The 23449-nt window shown below is 35.8% G+C and overlaps 1 protein-coding gene across 3 annotated transcripts in view; it reads left to right on the top strand.

Moving 5' to 3' along the window:
- PLXDC2 (plexin domain containing 2) overlaps positions 1-23449 on the top strand; it is a 413295-nt gene that overhangs the window by 333433 nt on the left and 56413 nt on the right. For 2 of the 3 annotated variants that reach the window (XM_007447296.1, XM_007447297.1), the window contains 3 exons: positions 10129-10189; positions 18415-18562; positions 19999-20037. In XM_007447296.1, the coding sequence (XP_007447358.1) occupies positions 10129-10189; positions 18415-18562; positions 19999-20037 (248 nt within the window). Of the gene's footprint in view, positions 1-10128; positions 10196-18414; positions 18563-19998; positions 20038-23449 lie in introns of all 3 variants that reach the window. The other variant, XM_007447295.1, reaches the window with a different exon arrangement.

Genomic DNA, 23449 nt, shown 5'->3' with positions numbered 1-23449 from the left:
GCCGTACGTGGGCCTCTCACTGTTGTGGCCTCTCCCGTTGCGGAGCACAGGCTCCGGATGTGCAGGCTCAGCGGCCATGGCTCACGGGCCCAGCCGCTCCGCGGCATGTGGGATCCTCCCGGACCGGGGCACAAACCCGTGTCCCCTGCATCGGCAGGCGGACTCTCAACCACTGCGCCACCAGGGAAGCCCCTGGGCACTGTAACCTTGATTGGAGGTTGCACTTGGGAGAAGGATAATCCTCCATGAGAGGACCCTTCCCTGGGAGCACAGCCTGGGTTGTCTCATAGAAGAGGTGAGTCAGACGGAATGGTAAAAGGGGCTTCAATAAAACAGAAGGCAAGCAAACTAAGTATGTTAGAAATTTGAAAAGGAGTTGGTAGGAAGCAAATGAAAATGCTGAGTCTTTGTTGTTGTTTGTGTCTCAGTTTCACCTAAGCCCCAGCAGCTACCCTCTTCTGGAAATCCTAGAGCAGATCATTTCTTAAGCTGACTATATTGACAGATGGCTCAATGACCAGAGATGTCTGGTTTCGTTTGGTGATATATACGAATCCCAGTGTCTCAAAAAGCGGAATACCTGCAATTTTTGTCTTTTTAGTAGCTTATGATTTCCACCCTAGTCAAAAAGTTTACCCATTTATCTCTGAACATTAAACCCTAAGGTATCCTTTGGGTTCTAGCTGACTTTGTCATTGTAGTATTGAAGTCATTAGCTTTTCAGGTTTCCAACATCATAACAAATATTACTTTGTATCTCTAATGAGGGTTGTTATAAGTCTCAGCAGTTCAGTAATTCTTCTAAAGTCTGCTGTGGCTGCCTTGTTTTTGCCACTTAATCAAGCTATGAGTTGACTTAATTTACTTTACATTCATACAAGGAAGATGCGAGGCAGGAAGCTGTTAATGATTTGATTATTTTGCCAAAGCTTCACTTTCTTGGGTTCTAACTTTGCCTCTTCAAACTGTACAGTACGATGCTGATTAGAAGTAGTGAGAGTAGCCATTTTGTCTTGTTTCTAATTTTAGGAGAAAAACATTCAGTCTTTCATCGTTATGTAGGGTATTAGCTATAGATTATTCATAGAGATATTGCATTATAGTTAACAAAGTCAAACTAATTAAAACATGGCCAAATAATGAATTTACTCCATGAATACAAACATGGTTTGGTTTCAAGAAATCTATTAATGCCATTTATAGCACTGGTATTGAAAATCATTTAGTCATCTTGATAGATGGGAATATATTTAATAAAATCCAACATTTTTTTCTAAGTAAAAATGTTAGCAGACTGAAATAGAAATATGCATATTAACATGATAACAAATATTATTTCAAACAGTGGAAAAAATGGCAGAGACATTGCCATTAAAACAAGGAAGAAGGCATGGGTATGATTCCCACTGTTATGTACCAGAATTCTATAACTCTGGTTAACACACAGAGAAAAGAAACAAGAGACATGACTATTGGAAAGGAGAAGCAAAGTTATTATTTGTAAGTAAAGGAATCAGATACAAAATACACAGAAGTCAATAGCTTTCCATGTCAGAAATAACCATTTAGAGAATGCAATGGTTAAAGCTCCTTAACAATAGCAAAAATAGATAAAATAGTTTCTAACAAACTTAATAATGTATAGGTTCCATATAAAGAAAATAATGAAAGTTTGATGAGGCACTTAAAAGAAGACCTGAATAAACATTTTAATGGATGGAAAGCTAGACTATATTAAGATGTCAATTACTTCCACATCAATTCCATCAATAACATTATTATTTGGACATCAGAATATAATTATAAAAATCACAGAGAAGAATAAAGAGTGAGACAACTCAAGAAAAAATTATAAAATAAGTTCAATGAAGGCAGACTTAAACTAAGTTTAGATAAATCATTAGATAAAACTATAATAATGAAATCATTATAGGAATTGTACAAGAAGAAACAAGGCCATCGATGGAAGATTATACAATTTCAGAAATAGACCTTAGCATATGAGTTTATTATGTGATTAAACATGCAATTCCAAACGATGGATAAAGATCTCTTATTCAAGGATGGCTAAGAGATCCTGGCACTCTTAGCCATCAATCTGAATAAAATTTGTCTCTTTAGATTTGGCTCTAGTATCATGCCATATACCACAATAAATTTAGAGTAGATTAAAGAATTGAAAGTAAAGAATGAAATAATGAACTAACTAGGAGAGATTATGGCAAATTTTACTTAACGCCAATGTAACGGAGGCCTCTCTGAGCAAAAGGCAAAGAAATGTTGAAAAACTTCACAGTATAAAGATACAAACAACTGTATGGCAAAAAAAAAAAAAAAAATCATTTAGAATTGAATGGCAAATTACAGACAGATGATATATTTAACAGAAATTTAATGCCTTATTTTATAGACACACTATAAAAAAAGAATAGCCCAATTGAATAAAATGAGTAAAAGAAATGAATATACACTCAAAGATATAGACAGACATATGAATTATCAATAAACATGGTTTAACATTTCACCTCACCTGTAATAAAGAAATGCTAATTAAAGCATGACTGTCACTTTTAATCCATCAAGTTGCAAAAAGAATGGTGGTATGTATTTTTATAAGGGTTAAAATAACATACGTGTGCTCATATAAAAGTTGAATAATTTTTTCCAGTTTTATTGAGAAATAATAGACATACATCACCAAATAATTTTAAGGCTTCCAGCATGATAGTTTGATTTACATATATTGTGAAATGGTTACCACAGTAGGTTAAGCTAACATCCATCTTCTCATATAGATATAAAAAAAGGAAAGAAAAAAAGGAAAAAATTTTTTTTATGATAACTCACAGAATTTACTCTTTTAACAACTTTCCTATATAGCATGCAATAAAATTTTTATCAGGCCATATAATGAAGCATATGCTGTCATTAAAAATTAACTCTCAAGGGATATTTATGGACATGGAAAAATGCCCAGATTATCATATTAACTGTAGAAAAGTGTTATCACATGTTATGATTCCAATTTGATTAATACATAAGTATATATAATTAAATGTTAAATAAAGATTGGTTGGAAAATAAAACTAACAATATCTTACCATTGGGATATTATCTACTTTAATTTCTGTTTTTATACTTTTCTGTAGTTTTCTATTAAAATGATTATTTTACAAACCAGGCAATACTATTTAAAGCATAAATATGATTAAAATTTTAAACTATTAGGATGGTATTATTCAAACTGAGGGTTGCAATTCAGGAGGGTCATGCTATCAATTACCCAGTGGGCTGCAACCAGCATTTTTGTTAATGAAATAGAATGGAATACAAATATCTCTGTGCTTTATTTGTATGTTTAGAGAAAAAAAAAAAGAAACATCACAATAAATACTTAGTTCCAGCATACACAAACACACAACCATACACACATAACCAGATATATAAATGTCTAAACACTTGATGTTAACTATATTTCTTGATATGGTTTATTTCAAAAAGTTTGAGAAACTACCTTGGAGTAATCTGGTTTTTGATAGAATTGGAAGGTTTCTGAAATTGCATACTTCATATTGCTAATGCAGTCACATCCCCTTCATGCAGGTGAATCAGCACAAAGCTGGAAGTCGTTGAGGAATTCAGATTTAACTATTTGATCTACTGCTGGTTTTTAAAAAATAATAACCACCATGTCCAAACATCAGGCTTAAACTTGTAAATACAGAGATTATATGATACTCTGTAATGAAGGATTATTTAAGTCAATACACAGCCAAACTTGCATCATTTAAAATTCCATGAGCCATATTTGAATGTTCACTAGCAGCATGTAAAAAGTTAGGTAGAACAAAGATAACAATTGAATTTTACTGTGAGATTAGTATTGCAACAAGTCAGTCCAAGTCTTTTGAATCAAGTAGCTTTTAACTGTTTCCATATGGGTGAATACTTCATTCTCTTGCCCCTTCTAAGTAGTATTTTAAGAAACTTTTTAATGTAGGTATAAAATAAGTACTCAGATATCTAATAATCTGGGTAGAGTCAGCATCTCCCTGATTAAAACATGCTGAAAGTTCACAGCGCCAGCCCATTACTAATTATTTGGCCCTAAAATGAGTTTACTGGATTGTCCAGTGTATAACTGACTGTGTTTATGTATCACTATTTCATAGCATATCTAAGTCTACTTTTATATGTCCTTCATTCCCTTAAAGTATTAACAGTGCATAAATGACGATATTTTGCCAACATCAGTAATGCCTTTTAATCATAATGATTTTTGAAAAGATCAGCTTATTTCCAGATAAGCCTAAATAATGTAGCTTCATTCCCAGCATCAATTCTTTCCTACCTTACACATTCCAAAACTGAAAACAGACTTGTAATCAGGAGGTGACACTCAGAGGAAGAAAGAACTCCAGCATGGAAAGCCAATTAGAAAAATTTTTTTTCCTTTTTGAAAATATTTTTCATTGAAAGATAGGGGAAATAAAACCCAAAAAGTGAAAAAAAAAATCTTTTTAGCCAATAGTTTGGAAGGAAAGAGAAATAAGATGTGAATTTTCTTAATGAGATAAAAGAATTGGAAGGATAAAAGACCCTGGTGTTATACTTTTAAAGACATATTAGGGCTGCCCTAGAAAAATTAAGAAAAATTAAGCCTTTATTTTATAAAACCTGCAGCTCTGCAAGGTGCCACAGCTGTAAAATGACAAGGTTCTGGATATTGGATATCAGATGATTTGACCCCAGTTTTCCATCCAAAACTCATCTCCAAAGCAAAGATCCTGCGTTCTGCAGATAACTATTCTTGTTGGCATTGGATTTATGATTCTGAGCTACAACTAATATCAAGAGCTTTTATTAAAAGAAAACATGCTGCATACCCTTGCATATTATAATGATGTGAAATTTCATAATTTGTCCTATAGTACTGTCTCTGTAATAGACTTACTGTGTGCTTAAATTCACCTGTCATTCCCAGAGCTCTTTGTACTGAGTGGTTCAGGCATGAAAATTCTGAAAAACTTTAAGCTCAAGTTTCTTGATTTTAGGAGAAGTGTTTTTAGCAGTAAAATCATCCATCTCATGCCTGAGGCCAATTAGGAACAAGCATGCCCCATATGGGAAATGAGATATGATTTTTTTCTAATATTCTATTGATAATAATGATGATTGTAATCAGCATTGTAAATTTTATGACCTACCTTTCCAATGAAATTTTTTCAGTATTTCAAAACAAATTGATTTTCCCATATCTTACACTCCAGACTCATGGTAAAATAAATGTTATTAGTTAGTTATAATCACAGATGCTTATCATTATACTTGTTTCTCTTCTAAAATACTTCCTTTTTTAAGCATTTTCCATTTTTTTGATGCTGGAGGATCATTTTTCACACTTTTGCAGACGATGGCAAGAAAACTTACTAAATGTGTAATTGATTTTTCCATTAAGGTAGCATGCCAATAAGTACACCCAAGGCTGCAAGGACCATTTGAATCATCAGACACTTTGATGAGGTATTCTAGTCTTCAGAATTTTAAAGATCTTCATTTTTAGATAACAGGTCAGGAAACTACAGCAAGTGGGCCAAATTGGACCCCCTTCCTGGCTTTGTAAATAAAGATTTATAGAAACGCAGCCACACCCATTTCTTTATGCATTTGTCTGTGGCTGCTTTTGAGCTACAACCCGCAGAGGTGAGCAGTTAGGACAGAAACTATATAGCCTACAAAGTCTAAAGTATTTACTACCTTGTTCTTTACAAAAAACACATGCTGACCCCCGATCTCCAAACTAATTCCTAACTGGGTCTCGGGATTCTGTGAAGTTTTTCTCCTAAATTTTCTTTTGTAGATGTTTCATCTCACTGGTGAAATGACACATGTTCAATTGTGTAGAAAGACATGGACTTCATTTTTAATCCTTGTGTATGTATTTTAACATTTACTCTATTTTCTTCATCTGTATATATTACCTTTGCAAAATAAGTTTTATTTCTGAAACCCTTTCCACAAAACAGGTAAGTTAGAGTTGTGATGAGATTTACCCTTTAATCTCATGATTGGATAGATGCTGCAAGCTAGGAGAGTTCTTTTCTAGGCTGCCTTATTAAATGGGTTTCACTTAATATGGCTCCTGAGGGCTTTGAAATCAACATCCCATTGAAACTGAGTGGAAAATAATACAATTAACAACTTGAAGTAGAGCTCTCTAATGATTTGTTTTGGAATTAAATAATAGTGAGAAGAAGGGAATAACTTGAAAATAAAAACATTGGAAATCTATTGTAGTTAGGAGCTCAGACTGTCGAAATCAATTCTTAAGGAATATTTACAAAACCACATAACCTCTATTTATAAATATTGAATAAAGATGTGCTCCATATTTTAAAGCAACTTAGATTTTCACTCACAAGATTCTGTAATACTAATTCCCGAATATGATGATAAGGGACTTTAAGTGTAAAACACATTTCACATTAACATGGGACACAGCATTAATTCCTAAACATTTTCTAAATCCTATCTATACAGTTGAAGTCCTACTTACTCATTTTCAACAGTTGTCAACCTTGCTACATACATTCTACAAAGACATTCCTTAGGTATTAAAAAACAGCTGATATTTACTAAATGTTGACTATACAACAGTCTACTTTTAATCCTTACCCAACCTCCCTTACCTCGTTTTATAGATGAGGAAACCGGCTTAGATAGGAAAAATAACTTGCCTAAGATCACATACCTATTTGGTGCCCAAGCCAAAATTGTAACTCAAGCAGTTTGAGCCCAGAATCTTCATTTGAACCATGTTCCCTCCAAAGTCTTGTGAGTACAAGAAGCTTGAAAGCAACCAAGTAATAATAAACACCAGCACTTGGTATTGAGGGGCATTGAAAAAGGTGTGCTAACTCTTCTGGGTGAGAGGAAAAGGAAATGCTGCTGGGAGGAGCGAAGTCTTGAGTTGAATTGGGTTTACTAATTAGAGACAAGGAAGGTATTCCAGACATATGTAATAACGTGTTCAAAGGCAGACACTCGAAGAGTACACTTTCAGTGAGGTATAATAAGGCACAGGAGATGGGCTGGTGGAGTGTGAAGGGGCCTGCAGTATTGCCATAGCTTACAGGAAGTCAGTGGTTTTCCCATTTCAGTGTGGTGAGGATCACCTGGGGCACCTGTTTACAGTGAAAATTACTGGGCCCAAGTTGTGGGAGAATCTTATCCAGTTAGATCCAGGAATTTGCATTTCATCAGGAACACCAGGTGATTCCCGGTCAGGAGAGCCTCTCTGAGAACACTGGAAATCAACATTCTGGAGTATGACATGGTTAATGTCGTGATGTTTTAGAAAAACGACACAGCAGCTCAGTGGAGAGAGGAAGGTGTTCTCAAAAGTGATTTTTTGCTTATTTAGAATTCAGAAATAATAGAAAGGTAGCTTTTCTTAATGATTTATACAACACACACACACACACACACACACACACACACACACACACACTTTCATTTATAATAGGTTTTCGATGTTATTTAAACTACTGGGTTATGAAATAAAATGCTGAAAAGGCAGGGTTCTGTTGTGTTAATTTTTTAAGGCGCCGTAAGGTACAAAAATATATGAATTTTTCAAACCAAACCTTATTTGTGTTTTGCCATTCTCAATCCTTCCCACCCTAGCAGTTAGTAAGCTGCAGTGTGAATAAATAAATGAATGGATTAGTTAATTGAATTACATATTTTCAGTAGAACCTAATTTCACACACTATAATTGAGATTAATAACTCAAGCAAACTGCGGTGTTTCTGTACTTTTCTCTGGGATTAATGTAATAATTTAAGGGACTAATTACTTAAGATAAAATTGACTCATAAATTTAAGACTTGGTACTGTCTTGTTATAATTTAAGCTAAAAGTTGCTATTTCCCACTGGCTTTGAATACATCTAGAATGGAGTAAGTAAAGACAAACTGCATTTTAAAAATTATCTGTTGCATTTAATAACTTGTCAGATGGCTCCCAAAATATATTCTTTGTAGAAAATCGATATATTCCCGTCTTGCAGAAGAGAATGTCAGTATACTTTTCAATATTTAAGTAAACTTGAAGGGAAGAAAAAGAAAAAAGAGGCAACAGCCATCTAATTCATCTGGAATTGGACTCTAAACGGCAGAATCTCTTTGGGTAACCAGAGATAGCCTTGACCAACTGGGGACTCTCAAACTCAGGATGCCAGATCACACACTGATGTTTATTCCACACTTAAGCTTTTTCAACACAGATGGTAGGTATAAAATAGCTGAGCTCTAACAGATCATGTCCGGGCAGAATGATAAATACGGTCTTTTTTGTTGACAGTCGAGCTGTTTTCACATTCCACTTGAATTAAATTGTGCTCATTCATGCCATGGTACCTGATCTCTGGCAGGGATTCTTATAAAAAATCATCGTGTAGATTCATTGCAAAACAAGTGAAAAAAAAAGTTGTAAAGTAGCACTCTAAGAAAAGACTAAAGTTGAACAGCCTATAAGAAACTATGACAAAAAGCCTCCATTTATTTTGAAAAAAAGATAAATATCTATTTAGATTAATATTTATTAATATGGATTCATATATATTATATATAAGTATATATATTAATATATTAAAATTCAGGGGCAGTGCAAATCCTTAATTTTCATAAACTGGTAAAAATATTTAAAGTTTCTAATATGAAAAAGAAATTATATGTCAGATATACTAGGTATGATCAAATATAACACTGGCCCTAACTTTAAAATGTTCACAATCAAGTTTGGTAAATAAGACATAAAGCCATGAAATTTTATATAAACGAGAAAAGTTAAATAGTAAAGTGAGAGATGATCACAGCAATGATGAAGCTTTATCCGAATTGGCTCTGGGTAGTAATTTTTGGGTCTTGAAAAGTGAATGAACTGTAGCTGGATAGGTAGGGAGGGCAGAAAATGGTTTGAGTCAAGAAAGAGAGTGGGAGTGAGCAAAATCTCATCAACCCAGTGCTTGCTGAATTTGACCTTTTAGACATGACCTAATCGTAGCGCTGGTAGCGATCCACAGGAACACACTCAACTTCACTGATTCACTACAAGGACTCACAGAACTCAGCAAAGCTGTTATGCTCAAGGTTGCCATTTATTACAGCAAAGGGATACAGAATAAAATCAGCAAAGGGAAGGAACGTAGGGTAGAGTCCAGCAGTGGCCAGGCATGTCTTCCAGTCATCCTCCCACAGTGGAGTTGGCCCATAATTCTCCCAGCAACTATTTGTGAAAACACACACCAAGTATTGCCACTCAAGGAAGCTTATCCAAGCTCGTCACCGTCCAGAATTTTTACTGAGGGCCATCACGTAGGTACGAAATTCTGCATGACTAACTTTATCTCTCATCTCCAGTGCCCCCAGGGGTCAAACTGATGCAACATGGCCCAGGGCTCCAGGCGAATAAAAACAGACGTTCACCATAAATCATATTGTTAGTATGATCTAACATAGCCCAAGACCCAAGATATACAAAGACACTTTTATCAGGCAGGATATTCCAGGGGATTAGAAGTGATCTCCCAGGAGCTGGGCAAGGGCCAGTTCTTTCTTTGGAATGTGTGGGTTTGAACACCCCAAACCCGCTGAGTTACTAAGCTTTTACTGCACAATAGGGAAAGAGTTTGTGTGACTGCAGGTCTTAAATTTTAAAATTTAACTAAAACAAATAAAAAGATCTGAAAAATACCTGCAAAAGATTTTACCCACACGTTGTGATGATGAAAAATACATATGTATGAGGAAAAGAAAAGCCAACTTCATAGAATAGCTACTGTCTCACCTTTGCGTGGGCATCCAGGTGTTCTGCCCAGTGCAGTGAGCCTCAGTGGCGTGATTTGTTGCCACGTGCAACCATAACAATATGATTACCTGAGGAGTAGGCCGTTACGCAGAACTCCGTAAATGCTTCTCCACTGCTCCAGCTAACAGTTCTATAGAAGAAAGTTTATGTTGTGAAGATTTTAGAATTAACTACTTACCGATCTTTTTCTTTTAATTTCTACCCCCACTCTGCACCCCATACTTTCTTTTCTGATCTGCAACGTGGCCTTCTCTGAAGATGTTCCAGTGGATTTGATCGCCATCGGCAGGACTGGGTGGACAGCGGATGCCCTGAAGAGGTACACGTGTGCTTTATTATGACAAGATTGTTGGGACCAAGCTGTCATGTGTTGTTGCTACAACTTAATGAAAATGGTATCTAATTTAATAAAAAGGGCCATCAGTTACTGAGCCCTTATATGTACCAGATGTTGGGCTTAACTCGACATGTATTATCTCAATTTATTCTCATACCCATCCTATGAGGTCAGAGCTGTTATTGCCTCCATAGGACCAAGAGGAGAAGAGGGAAGGGTGAGGCGAGATGTTGGGGAAGCGGGTGGAGAGAGAGTGTCTGGAATTAGGTGTGTGACTCAGCAATAGTAGAACCAGGACTTAAGTCTCTGTGAGCAAAGGGCAGTTCTCTTAAACATTTGCTGCTTTTTGAGATCTAGGAAGCCATTGTTCATCTTTTTCGCTCAAATAACAAAATCAATGAAACGGGGGGAAAGATTGATTGCAGCAAATTGGCATGATAGAAGAAGGTAGATGTGGTCTAACATGGAAACAGTTAAGTCCCAGGCAAACATGATGGAGACAATGATGCAAAGAAGTGATTCAAGCAAGTAAATAAAATTGCAGGATGGATTTTAACCTATTTACAATTTTTTAGTGAGTTGCATTTACACTGTCATTTCAGAGTCACATAAAAATATCCTATAAAATTCAGAAAGAAAAGTATTTGTTTCTACTCCCTTTGTTAAGTTTTAGGGTTTGAATTTTGAATAAAAACCATTAAAACTTCTATAACTGTTCTCATTGAGTAAAGCAAACCATGCCGAAGAGCTATTTTCAGAACCCTTAGGCAATCCTAGTTACTAGACCCTTTATTTTTAATTCAGTTTTTATTTATGATGCCTCATAACTATCTTGAAAAATACGTCTTTCAGGATATTCTTGAACATTAAGTACAGTATTGCCAACGCAGCTTTAATCAACTTTTTGACAGTTGTTTGGGGGGAATTACAGTGACAAATACTCATTTATCTATTTCATGTCACTTATTTCACAACAGTAGTTCAAAAAGAAAATAGATTGATAGAGTCATAGTTGTGTTTTCAGGTTGATGTTTCTTTCTTGTAATCACAGTTACCTCAGTTAAAAATGTTGAAATTGAACACCTGTGTAAAGATTAAGAGGGTGATTCATACGTCATCATTTTCTTGCTTTACTGTGGGCCCCCCATGAAACATAAGCTATAGAGAAGAATCCATCATATTCTAAGGCCTCCTAAAGATATTTGTGGGGAATTTAATCATGTTCTATGGCCTGTGCTAAGCACTAAACTTACAAAGAATTTTTTAAAAATTTACCCTCTCTTCCTAAGGAGCTCAGAATCTAGTACATTCTATAATAGTCAATGTTTCCTTTTTATTCTGTAAGTAAATCGTCAACATTACTTGCTTTATGGTGAGCAATTCTATCCTTCTGTTACAGGTAACTAAACATGGTCACCAAGTCCAGTCCATTTTCAGTGCCTAAAACCAGTGTTAAATTTTCCTTCTGATCTTGTGAAATGAATTTATTCAATAAGTGCAAATCCTAATATGAGCATTTATTATGTACTGCTCTAAGCACTGCTAATGTAAAAGTGTGAGAAATGTGTGTAGCAGGGGAGACAGACACTTAACAAAGGACAGCACTTAGAAAACCACTCAGTCAAAGAACTCTAAGTGCATGATCTTGTTAAGTAGGACTAGGGAACATTTGCTTGGGGAGATGATATTTAACATGACTTCTGAAGGGTAACTGAAGGTAAGAAGAGTGGTGAGAGATGAGACTGGTGAGGTAAACAGGGCCCTAAATGTAACATTGAAGGAGTTTGGGCCTTATCTTAAAGGCAAGAGAAAGCTATCTGGAGAGTTTTAATTAATGGGGTGACGTGATCCAAATGACTTTTTGGAAGAATGGATACATTGTATATTACACTGTCTTAATTACTATAGCTTCATAAGAAATATTGTTGTTTATAGAACAAACCTCCTTACTTTTTCATCTTCACAAGCGTTTTGACAACTCTGGCGCTTTTGTTCTTCATATAAATTTTAGACTCAACTTGCAAGATCTGTAATCAATCAATCAGTCAATCAATCTTGTCAGTACTCTTACTGAATTTACATTGGATTGTGAATTATATCACATTTCTGAATTATGGAAATTTTATTTTATTTTTTACTTTATTTTTAAAATTTTATTATTATTTTTTAATAGATCTTTATTGGAGTATAATTGCTTCACAATACTCTGTTAGTTTCTGTTGTACAACAAAGTGAATCAGCCATATGCATACATATATCTCCATATCCCCTCCCTCTTGAGCCTCACCGAGCTGATTCCCCTGGGCTATGCGGCTGCTTCCCACTAGCTATCTATTTTACATTTGGTAGTGTGTATATGTCCATGCCACTCTCTCACTTCGTCCCAGCTTCCCCCTCCCACCCCATGTCCTCAAGTCTATTCTCTATGTCTACGTCTTTATTCTTGCCCTGCCACTAGGTTCATCAGTACCATTTTTTTTTTTTTTTTTAGATTCCATATATATGCGTTAATGGTATTTGTTTTTCTCTTTCTGACTTACTCCAGTCTGTATGAAAGACTCTAGGTCTATCCACCTCACTACAAATAACTCAATTTTGTTTCTTACGGCTGAGTAATGTTCCATTGTATATATGTGCCACATCTTCTTTATCCATTCGTCTGTCAAAGGACACTTAGGTCACTTCCATGTCCTAGCTATTGTAAATAGTGCTGCAATGAACATTGTGGTACATGACTCTTTTTGAATTATGGTTTTCTCAGAGTATATGCCCAGTAGTGGGATGGCTGGGTCATATGGTAGTTCTATTTTTAGTTTTTTAAGGAACCTCCATACTGTTCTCCATAGTGACTGTATCAATTTACATTCCCACCAACAGTGCAGGAGGGTTCCCTTTTTACCACACCCTTACCAGCATTTATTGTTTCTAGATTTTTTGATAATGGCCATTCTGAGTTTTGATTTGCATTTCTCCAATAATTAGTGATGTTGAGCATCTTTTCATGTGCCTCTTGGCCATCTGTATGTCTTTTTGGTGAAATGTCTATTTAGGTCTTCTGCCCATTTTTTAATTGGATTGTTTGTTTTTTTGGTACTGAGCCCCATGAGTTGTTTGTATATTTTGGAGATTAATCCTTTGTCTGTTGTTTCATTTGCAAATATTTTCTCCCATTCTGAGGGTTGTCTTTTCATCTTGTTTATGGTTTCCTTTGCTGTGCAAAAGCTTTGAAGTTTCATTAGGTCCCATTTGTTTACTTTTGTTTTTATTTTCATTACTCTAGGAGGTGGGTCAGAAAAGATCTTGCTGTGGTTTATGTCAAAGAGTGTTTTTCCTATGTTTTCCTCTAAGAGCTTTATAGTGTCTGGTCTTACATTTAGGTCTTTAATCCATTTGGAGTTTATTTTTGTGTAAGGTGTTAGGGAGTGTTCTAATTTCATTCTTTTACATGTAGCTGTCCAGTTTTCCCAGCACCACTTATTGAAGAGGCTGTCTTTTCTCCATTTTAAATTTCACCTTTTTATTATTGATTTCTTACCTAATTGAATTGTCAGAGGTCACATTCTATATGATACTGATTCTTTAAAATTGGTTGGAACTTTTAATGGAATAGTGAATGAGTAATTTGTACAAATGATCTACATGTGCTCAATAAGGATGTGTGTCTTCTTACTGCTTGGGTATGAAGTTTGATAAATGGGTTCTAGGTATTTCCATCCTAAGCTTCTTTACCATAAACATCTTTGCCACAAGCATTTTTGCTGCATAAGTAATTGGCCATAAGACAATTTTGCTGTAAAAGATAAAACAACGAAAACTAAAAGAGAGACGTTAGAAAGGACATAATGAAACATGAAAAATGAATTACAAAATTAAAAAGACTTTATTGCAAAATACAAAATATCTGAATACATTTAACGTGCGTGTAGACTCATGACAATACTGTGCAAATAACTGACTTTATTCTGTGGGTTGTACCTAAGCACTTGCCTTCCAAGTCTTTTGTTCATCATATTACACTTTTTTTTGTTGTTTATTGATTTGTCTCCTTGTTCAGCATCCCAATGTTATTTTCACTAAAATTTCTTCCTTCTTTAAGAAAGGTATTAATTTCCAAATACTGGGATGCATGTTTATAACTGAGCTTTGTACTGTGTTGTGAAAGCCTCTGCACTGTTGTTTGTTCTTAGCATTTTGTCATATGTCCATTGACAGACATTACAAAGTTCTGTGGGAAACATGGTTTCACTTCTGTGCCTTCAAGGCCCTCGGCCTCTTTCTCCTCCCATGTAGTGTGTTTCAAAAGAAGAAACCAACTCTTGGGGCAGATCATCACCATCTGTCATGATTTTTGTATTGTGTATATCAAACCAAACCATCAGCCAATTATTTTATCTTTTATGGCAAAATTGCCTTACAGACAATTAGTTATGTGGCAAAAATATTTTCAGCAAAAATGCATGTGACAAAGATATTTACAGCAAAGAAGATTATGGTGACAATTCTGGACATGTGATAAATATACTCTTCAGTCAGACTGTCTTCATTCTCTTTATTTTTACCTTCTGAGCTCTTTGGAGGTAGGACCTTCTCATCATTTCCTTGTATCTTTTAACCTCTCCTTTATATCATCTATTTTCTTATTTCTCTATGCTGTATCCTGGGGGATTCCTTCAGATCTATTTGCCAGTTTATTAATTCTCTCTTCCTTTTGTTTAATCTGCTGTTGAACCTGTCCATTAAGGTAGTAATTTCACAAATATATTTTTCATTTCTAAAATTTAAATCTTTATTAAACCTGCCAAGTCACTTTTTTTTTTTTCTTTTGAGGTACGCGGGCCTCTCACTGTTGTGGCCTCTCCCATTGCAGAGCACAGGCTCTGGTCGCGCAGGCTGAGCGGCCATGGCTCACGGGCCCAGCCGCTCCGCGGCATGTGGGATCCTCCCAGACCGGGGCACAAACCCGTGTCCCCTGCATTGGCAGGCGGACTCTCAACCACAGCGCCACCAGGGAAGCCCCGCCAAGTCATTTTTATAGTCTGTGATACTAGTTCATTTTTAAATTTTTCTTTTCATTTCTTTAAATATTTCATATGTAGTTTTTATATATCCCATATTTGATGCCCCTACTATGTAAAACATTTTGCTAGTCTAATTATGTTGTTGTTTTTCCTGGCTCTTTGTCAGACTACTCTTTCTCTTTCTGTGTTTCTGGGTCCTTTCATTAGAAGTGCATTTGTTTGATCTCATTCCATGGGAATCCCTAGCATGTAAATAGGTGATGCTTTCACCAAAGTAGTTTTGATGATGGGAACCTGAGGGCCTCAGGGGACACCATGTGTTCCTGCCTTAATATGGGGATGAGAGGTTTGGATTTATCTCCCTCATCTCTTGCTGGTAGAAGGCTTGATCTCCTTAGAGCATAATTAATTTTTGACATTTTTACCCTCAGAGCAAACCGTGTGTTTTTACTTTGCCTAATGTATATTGTTCCTACTTTCTTTATAGCACACAGCTTTTGCTTTATTCTGTTTTGTGGGAGAGGCAAAAGAAAGGCCCCCTCAGAGATTTTCTTTACTTCCCGAAAATCCTAGTAATGCTTTAAAATTCGTGTTTTATCCAGAATCCACTTGTATTGTGACAGGAGGACCGTTTAAGGTCTGTAGTCTGCCTTTACTGCCATAAGCAAAACAAGTTCGGGATTTTAGCTTAAACATTACGGTGATTAATAATAATGTTTTTGAGAATAGAACCACAGGAGGAGAATAATGTGTGACAAGTTCCATCTTAGACTTACTGAGCCTGAGATGTCTGTGATATCCACATGCGTGTAAGCCAACAGATGAATATTTGGGCCTAAAATTCAAGAGAAGAATGCAGACTGAAGATAGAGATTTATGCATAATTAGCACAAAGATGTTCACTGAAATCATAGGCATGGAGGACATGGATAGTGACGGTGCATACAGAGCAAAGACAGGCCAGGAAAGATGCATAAAAACCACCAACACTTAAGGGGCAGAAAGAAATGGAGATGGACTTGTTAGACAGGTATCAGAAAACTGATGAGTGTGTGTCACAGAATCCAAGATTAGAAAGTGGACAGGCTGTGCCTAACGCTAATGAGATAGCAAGAGTGTACATGGAAGATTTAGTAGATAAGGAGATAGTTAAAAACATTGGTATGAGAGTTTCAATTAAGTTGGATTGGGTAAAAACAAGCTTGTGGGAGTCTGAGAAGCCCTAGGCTGATCAGTCTTTCTGGAATTCTGACTGAATGGAAGGAAAAGCAGGATGATGTTGGGGTGCACGTGGAGAAGAATGAAGACAGAGTTTTTAAAATAAGATTGGACATGCTTGAGTATGTTTAAGTGCTGCCGATAACAAGGCAGGAGGGAATTAGAGATGAAATATTGAAGAGCAAGGAGGGGGTCAGATGAGCAGGTTCACAATACCTGAGAAGGTGGGCTGAGCTGGGCCAGAGTAGAGATGAGAGAACAGCTGTATACCATAGACCCCATCCATCCTAACAGAAGGAGGAAGGGCAGGTCAGTTCAGGTTCAAGTAAGGATGGTGATTTGTAAATAAATTTAAAGAATTCTTGCTGATGACTCTTATCAAAGAAATAAAAAGTGAGCCCAAGGATAAAATTGGTAGAGGCATTATGGGATGGCAGTTCTAAGTAGAGTGGAGAGGGTTTGAAATTGATGCAGAGGATAATTTGAGAGGAGATTAGCGAAGCAGGGCAGTATTGCCAGGCAGCACAGAAGGCCCCCGCTGGGCATGCAGGAAGTAAGTTTGTGGAGCTCCCAGTGGGAGGCTATAGGATTATTCTCCAGCTCAGGCATGGAAAAGGCAGCGTTTTTACTATATTCAGTACTGCAGATTTTCTAAGAAGGTGTTGTGGAAAAAAAAAAAAGGGCAACATGCTTAAAGGTATTGAAAAGAGAGGTTGAAGTGATGGAAAAAAGGAGACTAATGGGAGAAAATCATTGTGCTTGGGCTTTCTACATAATCACAGGATAAGACGTATGTGAGTGAACAGCTACATGGATAGACTGAAAATAGGATAACTGAATTTATGATTTCAGAACTAAAGCATTCCCAAGCACAGAGAAGGTCCAGGGTACGGGGATGATAACTAAAGTGGAGTCAAGCAGGAGATCATGAGATCACTGAGCTGAGAAGATGCAGGAACTAAAGTTTGGGGAATTGAATGGGTCGCTAGGATGTTGAAGGAGGGAATAAGCTGTATCATATTTACTAAGTGACAAGGAAGCCATCTTGGGAGCATTTCCTGAGCCAGCAGTATGGTGAATTCACTAATGACACTAATGACTTCACTAATGACAAGAGAAGTTTAAGAAAGGTATTTATTCAATAATAATTTTCAGATGTGGGTAAGTACCATCCATGTACAGAATAGCTATCTTCTACTCAAGGCCCACCAGAGGGATGGAGTCCTTTGAAGCACAAAGAGGTAGGGAGAAACGCCAACTTCTAAACCATGAAAGTTTGCATGTTGGAGATTGTTACTGGTAAATGTCATATTATTTATTCTTGTGGGCTATAAATGAACAATACAATACGCACCTTTTCCTCATGTAGCTCTGCTAAGGAGAAGATAGACTAAGTGATTACCTGAGTGCTGTTCAATCCTTTGCTTGAGTGGTTTTGAATATTTCATAAAGGAAAACAAAATTTTAATTTTAAATATCCATTCATCCTGTGGTGGATTATTTTTCAAACAATAAAGTTGTATGGAGCAGTTACCACATTTTTAAAATTTAGCATTACCAATTTCATGTGAATGGAACACATTCTCTCTTCACACACGTAAGCATGTTTTAAACCTTATCTTTATGTGAATGTTTTTCTTCTAGTGTGAACGTTTCCCATCATGTCTTTTATAAATATACTGATATAAAATTTAGGTTAAGATAAACAGTAATCTGAAAGGTTAACCACAGAAATGATGGAATCCAAATATCTAAAGATGGAAATGCTTTCTAACATTCAATTGTTTTCTCTTGTCTATTTTATATACTTTATACGTTAGTAAAATCTATAACTATAGTCCTGTACAAAAATAATGCATTCCTCATCTTTATTTGAGAGGCTTTTGTGCTTTACAGCCCAACTTCTTTGACATAATTTTAAAACATATGTATGATCACTCAAATTGTCTTCCCCTTTGTTTCTCTTATCAGTCAAAAGAGAAGCTCTGTGACACCACAGAGCCAGTGGAACGTTCTACTCAAACCACCACCATACGAGCAACAAGCACACAATTCAGGGTCCTGACGACCACCAGAAGAGCAGCGACACCCCGGCTGCCCACCAGCCTGCCCACAGAAGGTGCCCTGGAGATACTTTTGCTTTATTACTGAAGGAGGGAGAACTCACTGTGTTGACATGCACTGGAGAAGCTCTCCGGGGAGAAAGTTATTCTTTAGCAAACTGGATTTCGTAGGGATGTCTGAAAGGGAAAAGACAAGATTATTATGGAATAAAAATATGTGCCGGGTTTTTGTTAATGTATGGATGCCTTTTATTGAGATTTAGTCTTTCAGAGTGATCCTGGCTACTAGTCCTCCTTAGAAAAGAAATAAAGACTTCCTTTCATATTGCTAAACTTTGTAATAACGGCAATCAACGTTTTAGTCACAGGATAGAAAGGCAAAATGCACAGGAAATGTCCATTGATTTTGGATTCTGAACAGTAGGTAATCCTACTTATATGCAATTCTATTAATATTTGCCTGGATACAGTCAATAAAATATGCTGGTCTATAACCTGTAGAGAGGCACTGTGTATGACACAGAAATTGTACTTGAAAAACATTTCCTTTACCAGGAAAGGCAAAAATACTAAAGAACATTAATTCATGAGCACAACTCATTGGGGGAAGAAGGTATATTAGCCTACATTTGTTAACCATCGATTCTGAAAGGTACCGCTAGGGAGAAATGTGAGACCACTTGGCCAAGAGTAAGCTTTAAGGGGGAAAACATGGTCTTATTTGTTTACTTTCATAAACCTTGCTTTCATTTAAATAAGATATTAAATTAAACTTGAGTCTTTTCACTGAAATTTAATTGGATATTAAAAGTTAACTGGAATAAAGTGATAAAGTGAGGTGGAGGATAGCTAGCTGCTAAATATATTTTATTGCTTTTAAAACCAATGTTATATTTTAATCCATCTTATTGTGAGTTGTTATATAGCCCGAGAAAAGTATTTTTGTAATTTGAATCCTGTCCTTTAGAATGAAATATACCACTGAAATATAAAAAAGCACATTCTACATTTTGTTCACATAGGACAAGATCTTTTCGTATATGATTTTGGTCATATTTGTTAGCAATAAGTAAGCATTTAACTTTTGAAGTTGAATTTGTAAATACAGACGAATATTTACTATTCCAATTAACTCGGAATTTTCTTGATCTTGATTTTTAAAATAAATAAAGACTGTAGAGTCTAATTACAATAAGTCATTTTAGAAAATTAAAATAAATGTATTTTAAGTTAAAATTATAACAGTGTACTCTTCTCACAGCTCTTAAGAGTCATATAATAATTTGCTGAAGTCTCCACCTTGCAATTTCAGTAAGAAAGTTTAGTATTACATCATATAACCTAAGACCTGCTCTCACTGCCCTAGAAATTTACTCAGTAAAATATCAGGAGCTAGTCCTGTTATAGTTAAGGCATTAGTAGACAATTACTGGTCTTAAGATTTGTGCACCGTAAAATTTTTTCTGTTATAACTTTGACTTTTCTCTTCCAGATGATACCAAGATAGCTCTACATCTAAAAGATAATGGAGGTAGGAACTGATATTTTTCTTTTATAAAAATGTTTAGATACTAATCTATTTCATCTATTTAAATATGGAAGGGACTTGTGGACTTCTAAATATAGAGTAAGGTTATATTTCTTTCCCTGTTGGTATGTAACATAGGAAGAATTCAGCGGTTGCCTTGAAAAGTCAAATTGTTTCAATAGTGGAATGAAATTCTAATCTTTGTATTTGCCTGTAAAACTACAAGACACCAATGACCAATTATAAAGTGAAAATTTATCCGCACGTCTTGCTATGCCTTGTTGCTGTAGTCCTAGGTTTATTAGTTGCACATGTGACTATCAAGGCTTTGAAAGATATTGACTAAAAACTTAAAAATAGTTCTTTTCCTATTAAATTATGTTAGTTCATGTTTATATGTGCGGCTTTATCATAGAATGCTGGATTTCATAAAAGAGATGTGTTATTAGTAATTGTTTATTCAGCTCAGGAAGGGGATTTCCTCTTCTTAGCAGCATCTCTTACGTAAACGTGGGTACACTGTGACACTGACCTAGACACAATTTCACTTTTGCAGCCCCAGATGAAATCCTAAGTCAGAATCCAACATATACATTGCTAGGGATGTTTTTCTCTGTAACTGTAGAGAATAGTTCCTAAATTACTCAGTCTAGGTCAAGTAACAATTACTTCTGTGTTTTCTTAGGTTACTATATATGTATATCTATATCTTTAGATCAGTCCACTTAAAAGAGAAGCTGCTTAGCCTCTTCATGTATATCATTATTACATCGTTTGTCCCTTGTCTTGCTTCTGTAGCAAAGTGTTTTATTTCATTAATTTCTTATTCATTATTGTATTAATGCAGTAAGTGGATAGCTTCACAGATGACCGTTTGCCACATATACACGCTAGAAATAAAATCTTGGTGCTTGAAGGGACTTTAGCAATCCCCTAGTTCAAAATTTCTCAGAGCAGGACGTTAGTGAACCTAAGTCCTCATGTCGGGGTTACCTCATTTTGAGAGAGGGTATATAGTATGAGATGAATGAAATGGAGGAGGGGTACCCAGAGGCTTCTGTTGTATTTGTTACATTTAATTCTTAACATGGGTAGTGGTTACATGTGTGTTTGTTATATTATTCTCCTGCTGTCTTTTCTTTTTTTTTCTTTAATATGACTAAAATATTCCATAATGCTAACAGAAAGAACAAAGGATTCATGTGATCAAATAGGTATGAGATACTCTGGGTGAAAAGAAAATGAAAGAGATTTATTTTCTGGAAAACTGTTTAAAACTTTTACTGTTCGTTCGTGAATTCATTCATTTATTCCTGCCTAGTGCCTGCTAATTGCAAGGGATTGTTACATGCTGGCTGCTATGGTGGTGAAAAAGGTTTAGACAAATTCCCTGCTTTCAGAGAGCATAGATTCTAAAGAAATTTCAAGATGGTAATAAAGATTTAGTACCTGGCATTTCTCTGCTATTTGGTCATAAAAGCTTTTTACAAATAGCGTCTCAATGACTTAATGTTTTGTGGAATACATTTTGCAAAATAGTTTTCTAGAATATTACCAGCTATCCCAAGGAAAATTCCTAGTTTTGTTTAATGCAGCAAGGAATCATAAAACTTTGAAGATTTTCTTAATGCAATACATTAAAACTATCTTATGATGCTGAGACATCAAGTTAAGTAAATTCCAAGATTGAAATGGAGGACGTTTCCTCTTTTCGGTCATACTAGAAAAGTTGACTGTTGGATTTTCAGGTGATATTTAGATCATTAATATGCAGCAGGTACCCATCAGAATTCCAAACTATCACAATAAGACTTAAACATGTCTATACATTGGAACTCTTTTCACAGCTAGGTTTGTTTATAAAGCACTTTTCCTAAAAGTGCAGTTAGAGCAGACCAACCTGACCAGTGTTAAGACAAATGTTCCTGTCGAAGAGTACTTAAGGGATATCACACATTACTTTTTACAGCAACTTTATTAAGATAACCTGCTGTCATTGCTTTTTGTTTTACGGAGTACGGAGATGCAGGAAGGATTTTGCCAATTTAAATCCAACTTTGTTCGTTAATTAAAACGAAAACAGAATTCAGCATCATTCTCCTTCTCCCCCCTCCAGCTTAACGTTTTTGCAAGACTGAGGTGATAATGAAAAAGGATGCCTAATTTAAATGTTTTCTCACATTTATTGAGAATGTTTTTCAGTGCAAGCTAAGACATTTTTATAAATTGCTATGTATTATTGCAAAGAAACTCAGCACACTTTCTTTCTCGATTTAATTGGCTGTTTGTTCTTAAAACCATTTTAATTTAGAGGTCTGTATTTTCTAGAAAAGAGGGTGACATTTTTCAAAGCAGTCAATGTGTAGCTAGACACTGCCTTTACATACATCATCTTCTTTAGATATTGGATCACCTTGGCTCTGAGTCTTCCTGGGATATTTCTTTGAGTTAAAGTAGTTGATTTTCTTAGTGGAATCCATAGCTGACACGATTATATATTCACTTTCCAGGAGATTTTCCTTCAGCTTTGATATGAAAACATAAAATGCTTCTGTGCAGCTGGACACCAAAGGAACACGACAGGGATTCTCATTCACAGGACGCAAACTGAGCTCCAGTCTGCTAAATCACTCTTGATAAATCTCAGTTATGCATTGTGTTTCCTGCTACATTTAGATTAGGTCTAGGTAGAGCCTCTGCACATTTCAAGCTAGTCGTTTGATTGGAGAAGTTTTATTAGCCTTCAGGGTTGAGTGAAAATTCTAGGCTCTGTAGATAGTTTGGAGAAAAGAAACTGAAAAAATCTTTAAAAAGAGAATGATTCCTAAGGAGTGCAAGTCCCCTTAGTAAGATATGGCATTGATTTACCATGGTAAATGGCTGAATACAAAAACTCCGCAGAACAAGTATAAAGATAGCATTTTATCTCCAACTGAAATATTCCTACTCGCATGTTTATAATATTAAGTTTCGAGTAATACAGATGTCTAATTAAGTATCATTTCTGCTCCCTTATTTATGTGAAGGACTGGAGAGGAGGAGGAGGAAGTAGGAGGAAGAAATGAAGGAGGAGAAGGAGGGGGGGAGGAGGGGGGAAGAAAAGAGAAAAGAAGATGAAAGACACACTTTCCTATGTTCCAAGCACAGTTCCAAATGCTGTACGTATATTAACTCATTTAATTCACACAATACCCCTGTAATTGGTCCTGTTTGTATTTCCATTTTATAGCTGAGGAAACGAAGGTACAGAAAAGTAAGTTTACCTGGCTAGTACGTGGCAGAGCTGGGATGTGAATTTATTTAGTCTGGATGTGGATCCCAGGTCCTCAGCGGCCTCACAGCATGGCTGCTCCCTTGCAGTTGAGGCCTCTTAGAAGCTTCACAGGGGAGATGCCGCTGTAAGGAGTTTTACTCA

The sequence above is a fragment of the Lipotes vexillifer genome, unplaced genomic scaffold, assembly GCF_000442215.2.
Source record: "Lipotes vexillifer unplaced genomic scaffold, Lipotes_vexillifer_v1.1 scaffold297, whole genome shotgun sequence".
Lineage (NCBI taxonomy): Eukaryota > Metazoa > Chordata > Mammalia > Artiodactyla > Lipotidae > Lipotes > Lipotes vexillifer.
This window is presented reverse-complemented; position numbering and strand designations above follow the sequence as displayed.